Raw genomic sequence first — 7,917 nt, forward strand, 5'->3', positions numbered from 1 at the left:
GCCTCAAAGGGCTGAAGACAGAAACTCTAGGCTCAATTTCCAGAAATGGCTCTTAACACCACACAGAGCTGGTCTATTAGGAGAAGCACTAAATCAGAAGATTGCCTTAGAGTTAGGAAGCCAATGCTGAACTCAAGCCCACAAAATATCCTAATCCTGCCTCTGCTAGATTCAAAATCCCATTCATGTGCAGCTAATTGGAGAAATAAAAATCACATTTTTTTTTTGGTTTTTTGTTTGTTTGTTTTGAGATGGACTGTCACTCTGTCTCCCAGGCTGGAGTGCAATTGTGCAATTTCAGCTCACTGCAACCTCCACCTCCCAAGTTTAAGCAATTCTCCCACCTCAGCCTCCTGAGTAGCTGGGATTACAGGTGTGTGCCATCATGCCTGGCTAATTTTTGTTTTTGTAAAAACAGGGTTTCGCCATTTTGGCCAGGCTGGTTTAAAACTCCTGACCATAGGTGATTTGCCCACATCGGCCTCCCAAAGTGTTGGGATTACAGGCGTGAGCCACTGCGCCCGGCCCACATTTGTATCTCTAGCTGCAATCAAGTCTGTAAAACATTTCTTTTTTTTTCTTTCCAGCCTTTGCATGCTGGGAAGGGGTTGGAATTGTTGATAGGAAACCCTATCCAAGTATCCACTACAGTTTGCTATCTTATTTTTATTCCTGTTTTCTTCCATGGTTGGTTTGTGCATTTGTATTCTCAGGACCTGCTAATAAATCCTGATTATTCTTGGTCAGTTATGAAAACTCTCTTCCTCTTACAGCTATTGGTAGTCACGTGACCCAGTTCTGACCAGTGAGAGTAAAGGGAAGCCTGCTGGGGAGGCCATGGGTGGAGGATTCTGGGAAGAATTTTGCTTTCCAATACAATAAACAGTTGCTGCTTATGCCAGCCCTTTCCCTTTTGTTCTGCCTGGAATGTTGAGCTGCAACCACCACTATGTCAACACAAGGCAACAATTATGAGGTTGGTTGGCCAAAGAAAAGGCTGGCATAACGGAAGTATAGAAGATCCTGAGCTCCTGTTGGCAATGGTGATCTGCCGAGCCAACTGGAATAAATGCTTCCTTCTAGACTTATTGCTATACAAGGAAAATACATTTGTATTGATTTAAACAACTGCTAGTTCTCTGTTATGGTAGCTGAAAGCCTTTTTAACTGATAGATAATTCTTCCCATGGCTGGGAGCGGTGCTGTAATCCCAGCACTTTGGGAGGCCGAGGCAGGTGGATCACCTGAGGTCAGGAGTTCGAGACCAGATTCAACATAGAGAAACCCTGTCTCTACTAAAAATACAAAATTACCCGCGCATGGTGGTGCATGCCTGTAATCCCAGCTACTCGAGAGGCTGAGGCAGAATTGCTTGAACCTGGGAGGCGGAGGTTGCGGTGAGCCAAGATTGCACCATCGCACTCCAGCCTGGGCAACAAAAGCGAAACGCTGCCTCAAAAAAAAAAAAAAAAAAATTCTTCCCATTAGCAAGGTTGTGGCTAAACTGCTGATAATGTGGTCAATGAAAAAGATTATCTAATTCACAAATAGACTTAGAAGTTTTCATATCCTCTCTTGGGGCTTAAAATTCATGAGATTTTCCCTGGGGATAGGAGGGGACATCTCCTGGAGCCTAAGAAGAGGGGCTGGTGGTGTAAGCAGGAGATACCTGTGACTCTCAGTCTGATCTGAGAAGGCATCCTCAGGAAAGCAATGCCTCCAAGGCGTGGAAAGGATGAGAAGCCAAGGTGTTAAGGATGTCTCTACGGGTCAGTAGAGAAGCTCACAGACATTTAGAAGATAGATACACTGAAGACTGGGGATTTCTGACTGCACAACTGAGAGAGGAAACATTTGAGCAGCCAACATCATTGTGGCTGATCTGGAGGTCCTGGTGGCAGTTTCTAACCAGTAAAGAAAGGTACTGCCAGGCAGGTGGACAAAAGACACCAAAGTAGAGAACAGAGTTGTATCCTTGGGACCAGGAAGTGATAATGGGGAGATGGCACTCAAGTGAGGTGACTCAGGTAGAAATGATGCATCCAAGTGACTCTGCCTCATACACAAGCTGTTCTCAGTGCTTATCTTATGATCTACAAAGTGGGATGCACTGGGGGTAAGGACAGCTTTGAGAACCAGGGATCAAGTGGAGAACTGTGTAATTTACAAATGCCAACCTTCTTATGCTTGTTGTGTGCATCCACTTATTCTTCACTCATCCACATGGGCAGCAAGCCCTGGTCCTTACTCTGTGTGAAGCTCTGCGCCAGGTACCAGATAAAGGAGGGGGAAGTTCCCATCTCTAAGGAACCAAGGCTAGTCCTGGGGAAGCAGAGAGGTGAACTAACTTATTTTTGGGAGCCCAAAAGAGGGGCGCTCCTCTGATCTGAGAAGGCATCCTCAGGAAAATGATACATCTGAGGTGTGGAAAGGATGAGAAACCAAGGGACGTATTAGCGGAGGGAGCAGCAATGAACGGGCTCAAGGGCAGGAAATATTTCAGTTCCCAATTGATCATGGCTGAAGCATGGATTTCAGGGGAGGGTGTGAGGATGTGGACAGCACAAGAATGACAGGGCTGAGCTATAGCCTAGGGCAGGAATCAACATTTTCTATAAAGTTAAATATCTTAGGCTTTGTAGGCCTAAAATATTTACAATTTGGATCTTTACAGAAAATGTTTGCTGACTCTTTTAGGATCTTGAATCTGAGAATCTTGTTTCTATTGGTGTTAAGGATGTGCTCAGGTATCTTTCTATAAAGATACTCCTGCTACAGACCTTGCTGGGCCTTGGCTGCTCAATGCAGGCCTTGAGACATCCCTGTGGAAATGTATCGTGTTCCTAGGCAGGGAAGAGAGCAACCCACCATCACATCGCCCATGCTAGCCATGACATGGTGGCCTACTGTGTGTTGTTTGGAGATGGTGTGGGGGTGAGGACAGGGCATGGCATGTCCTTACCTGCCCTCCAGATGCTATACACAGGGAAGCCAGATATATAAGCAAATAATTAGCATGCATGGGCTATGGAAATGTGCTCACGATGGATTGTGTTCAATAAAAAAACTGTAGGCTGGGCACGGTGGCTCATGCTTGTAGTCCCATTACTTTGGGAAGCTTAGGCGGTCAGATCACGAGGTCAAGAGATCAAGACCATCTTGGCCAACATCCTGGTGAAACCTCACCTCTACTAAAAATACAAAAATTAGCTGGGCATCGTGGTGTGCACCTGTAGGCCCAGCTACTCAGGAGGCTGAGGCAGGAGAATCGCTTGAACCTGGGAGGCGGAGGTTTCAGTGGGCCGAGATCATGCCACTGCACTCCAGCCTGGTGACAGAGTGAGACTCTATCTCAAAACAAAAACAAAAAAACTATATGCAATGCATGCTCAGGGTTTTGTAAAATAAATGTATGGAAAAAGTTATATCAAAAATGTCACAGTGATAGGTGGTCTCCGGGCGCTAATGAGTCTTAAGTCCCTGGAAAAGAACACTGGACCCCTGTCCTAAAGGACAGAGAAAGGATGTTCTTCCAAGAGCATGGATTCTCCCATTGCTTCTCTCCTACTAACAGATTTAAAAAAATAATAATACCTAATATCACTATGTACTACTATGAGCCAAGCACTGTTGCTAAGCATATTATATAACTCATTTAACCCTCATGGCATCTCTACCAGGCCTGATTCCAATGCTTATTGCCCACTGTTTCTCCAAGTGTGGCTGCATTTAGGGGAATGTTTTTCCTTCTTTGTAGGGTTTGAAACTGTTCTTTATCTGTGAAGAGAGATATTCTGACTTAACTGACTGATATTTTCTACTTTTTCTGCAATGTCCAGCTATCTTTTTTCCACTCGAAAAAAGAAGGTAGGCTTGCAAGTTTATTTTTGTCATTATGACAAGAGGTATGATGTACGGACCTGGGAAGTCTTGTGAAAGCGTAGAAGAGAGACTGGTTCATACCACTTTGGGAAACTGGAGAAGCCACCCACAGAGGGTGACCTGAATTTTAAAGGAAGTGCATGAGCTCACCAGAAGAAGGTAGAACTTTTGTGGCCAAGGTGTGACATTGTACTTGGGACACAGTAAACAGTGAATACAGGAGTCACATGGTGGGGAGTGCAGGAAGCGAGACTAGGAGGTGGCCAGGGACCTGGTCACATGGGTGTGGATGCTTGGGAGCTGGGGTTTTTCCAAGGGCCAGTTGTGGTGGCTCATGCCTGTAATCCCAGCACTTTGAGAGGCTGAAGCAGGTGGGACCTGAAGTCAGGAGTTCAAGACCAGCCTGGCCAAAATGGCAAAACCCTGTCTCTACTAAAAATACAAAAAAACTAACCAGGCATGCTGGTGGTCACCCTGTAATACCAGCTACTCAAGAGGCTGAGGCAAGAGAACTGCTTGAACCTTGGAGTCGGAGGTTGCAGTGAGCCGAGACCACACCACTACACTCCACCCTGGTCAACAGAGTGGGTCTCCATCTTGAAAAAAAAAAAAAAAAAAAAACACAGCCAGGTGAGGATTGTTTGGGGTGCTGTTTTGGAAGCTCAAGCTGGTGCTTCATGAAGGGCAGTCAGCCTGGGGACAGAGAGGCCAGTGAGAGGCAGGAGCAGCAGCCCAGGCTGTCACTGAGGAGGGGACAATGTGGCAAAAATGGAGAAGTACATAGGAATCTAGAAGGTCCAGATAGATGTGGGTTTCCCCACCTCCTCTCCCCACTCCCCACTCACTTATTAGCTGTGAACCCTGAGCAAGGCACTTCCCTCTGAGCCTTTATGACTTAGCCAAGGTGACAACTAAATGGGAAAAGTGCCTGACTGGTGACCCATAGTAAGTAGGTGAAGTGGTAGCTTATTTCCCTGCCCTGTTGAGGTGGAAGCTGGTGACCAAGGGTTCCCTCTGAGTGACCCAGTTGGTGGCAGGGAAAGTCTAAGGCTGCTTGTTCAGAGAGGGTCACCACTATGCATGGGCAGCATGGTGGGACGAGTGCTGGAGGTCAGAGACCTGGAGGGCTTGGTCTCTGATGGCTGAACAATGAAACGAACAAAAAAGCCAGTTGAGGCGGAGGTTGCGAAGAGCTGACATTGCACCATTGCACTCCAGCCTGGGCAAGAAGAGCAAAACTTTGTCTCAAAAAAAGAAAAAAGAAGAAAGAAAACTAACACAGGTACAGAGAGCCAAACACGTGTTCTCACCTGTAAGTGGGAGTTGAACAATGAGAACACATGGACACAGGGAAGGGAACAACACACACTGGGGCCTCTAGGGGGACATGGGGTAAGGGGAGAAACAGCTAATGCATATGGGGCTTAAAACCTAGATGATGGATTGACAGGTGCAGCTAACCACCATGGCACATGTATACCTACGCAACAAACTCGTACGTTCTGCATATGCATCCCCAAACTTAAAGCTAAAAGAAAAATAAAATTTTTCACATTCTTCACCATTTGTAAGGTTTATTTTCCAAATGAATTCTTATGTTTAGTAAGAGTTGAGAACTGGTTAAAGGCTTTGCCACATTTTTCATGTTTGTCGGGTTTCTTTCCAGCATGATTTCTCATGTTTAGCAAAGGTTGAAGACCAGTTATAAGCTTTGCCACATTCTTCAAATTTCTTCAAATTTGTAGGGTTTCTCTCCAGTATGAATTCTCTTATGTCTAGTAAGGTGTGAGGAACAGTAAAAAGCTTTGCCACATTCTTCATATTTGTAGGGTTTCTCTCCAGTATGAATTCTCTTATGTTTACTAAAGATTGAGGAGCAGTTATAAGCTTTGCCACATTCTTCACATTTGTAGGGTTTCTCTCCAGTATGAATTCTCTTATGTCTAGTAAGGCTTGAAGAGCATTTATAAGCTTTGCTACATTCTTCACATTTGTAGGGTTTCTCTCCAGTATGAATTCTCTTATGTCTAGTAAGGGTTGAAGGGCAGATATAAGCTTTGCCACATTCTTCACATTTGTAGGGTTTCTCTCCAGTATGAATTCTCTTATGTCTAGTAAAGGTTGAAGAGCAGATATAAGCTTTGCCACGTTCTTCACATTTGTAGGGTTTCTCTCCAGTATGAATTCTCTTATGTTTAGTAAGGGTGGAAGAGCATTTATAAGTTTTGCCACATTCTTCACATTTGTAGGGTTTCTCTCCAGTATGAATTCTCTTACATGCAGCAAGGTGTGAGGACTTCCTAAAGGATTTGCCACATTCTTCACATTTGTAGGGTTTCTCTCCAGTATGAATTCTCTTACATGCAGCAAGGTGTGAGGACTTCCTAAAGGATTTGCCACATTCTTCACATTTGTAGGGTTTCTCTCCAGTATGAACTCTCTTACGTTGAGTAACGGTTGAGGACACACTAAAGGCTTTCCTACATTCTTGAGATCTGTAGGGTTTCTTTTCAGTATGAATTATCTTATGCCAAGTTAGGTGTGAGGAACAGTTAAACGCTTTGCCACATTCTTCACATTTGTAGGGCTTCTCTCCAGTATCAACTCTCTTACGTTGAGTAAGGGTTGAGGACACACTAAAGGCTTTCCTACATTCTTCAGACTTGTAGGGTTTCTTTTTAGCATGAATTATCTTATGTTGAGTCAGTTGTGAGGAACAGTTAAACACTTTGCCACATGCTTCACATTTGTAGGGCTTTTCTCCAGTATGAATTAACTTACATTTAGTAAGGGTTGAAGACCAGTTATAAGCTTTGCCACATTCTTCACATTTGTACGGCTTCTCCCCAGGATGAATTCTCTTACGTTTAGTAAGGTTTGAGGACACACTAAAGGCTTTCCTACATTCTTCAGACTTGCAGGGTTTCTTTTTAGCATTAATTATCTTATGCCAAGTCAGGTGTGAGGAACAGTTAAATGCTTTGCTACATTCTTCACATCTGTAGGGTTTCTCTCCAGTATGAATTCTCTTACATTGAGTAAGGGTTGAGGATACATTAAAGGCTTTCCTACATTCTTCAGATTTGTAGGGTTTCTTTTGAGTATAAATTATCTTATGCTGAGTTAGGTGTGAGGAATAGTTAAATGCTTTGCTGCATTTTTTACATTTGTAGGGTTTCTCTCCGGTATGAATTATCTTATGTGTAGCAAGACGTGAGGACTTCTTAAAGGATTTGTCACATTCTTTACATTTGTAGGGTTTCTCTCCAACATGAATTCTCTTATGTTGAGTAAGGGTTGAGGACACACTAAAGGCTTTCCTACATTCTTCAGATTTGTAGGGTTTCTTTTCAATATTAATTACCTTATGCCGAGTTAGGTGTGAAAGTGTACAGATGATTTGGCACATTCTTTACATTTGAAAGGTTTTTCCCAGTATGTCTTCTCTTGTGTGTATTTAAATTTGAAAATTTATGAAAGACTTTCCCATCTTCATTACATTGATGAATTTTGCTCTGGGTAGTTGTCAAACATTGGTTAAGTCCATTATAACCTTCTTTTTGCACCTTATACTCATCTACACTTTTACAGATTTTCTTAATTGTAAGTTCTCATGTAAGTTCTCATGTAAGTTCTCATTCACATTTATCGTATCTCCTCAGTATCATTTTAGGGAAATAATCTTTTATGTCTTGTTCTGAGCAGAGGTCTTTGGCAAAATGAGAACAGATAACTAAAAGAAATCAAAACAACAAATTACTTCATTTACTGGATTCAGGTGAATATACTTTACAAATCTAACCTATAAAATTATACAAACTACATAAGCAAGATGGCATAGCAAATTACCAAAGGCTCTAATTTTTAAAATAAATATACACATGTAACATATACTGACCAAAATACATTTGTGGAAAATTTATAAATGAGTTAAGTGTGTGCAGTGGCCCAGGTGAGTATAATGCAAAGAGCCACAGAGACAGAGAAAAAAAAGTCAGTTACATTTACCCAAAACAGGTCTTTTAACTCCCCAAT

General features: G+C 43.0%; 1 protein-coding gene across 1 annotated transcript; it reads right to left on the reverse strand.

Annotated features, from left to right (window-relative positions):
* Window positions 1-5,438: 5,438 nt before the first annotated feature.
* Window positions 5,439-7,609, reverse strand: LOC134760695 (zinc finger protein 107-like). The gene has a single exon (XM_063720033.1). It carries the CDS (start codon window positions 7,289-7,291, stop codon window positions 5,606-5,608), a length of 1,686 nt encoding a protein of 561 aa, XP_063576103.1. The 5' UTR covers window positions 7,292-7,609; the 3' UTR covers window positions 5,439-5,605.
* Between the last annotated feature and the right edge of the window lie 308 nt (window positions 7,610-7,917).

The sequence above is a fragment of the Pongo abelii genome, chromosome 20, assembly GCF_028885655.2.
Source record: "Pongo abelii isolate AG06213 chromosome 20, NHGRI_mPonAbe1-v2.0_pri, whole genome shotgun sequence".
In the NCBI taxonomy this organism is placed as follows: domain Eukaryota; kingdom Metazoa; phylum Chordata; class Mammalia; order Primates; family Hominidae; genus Pongo; species Pongo abelii.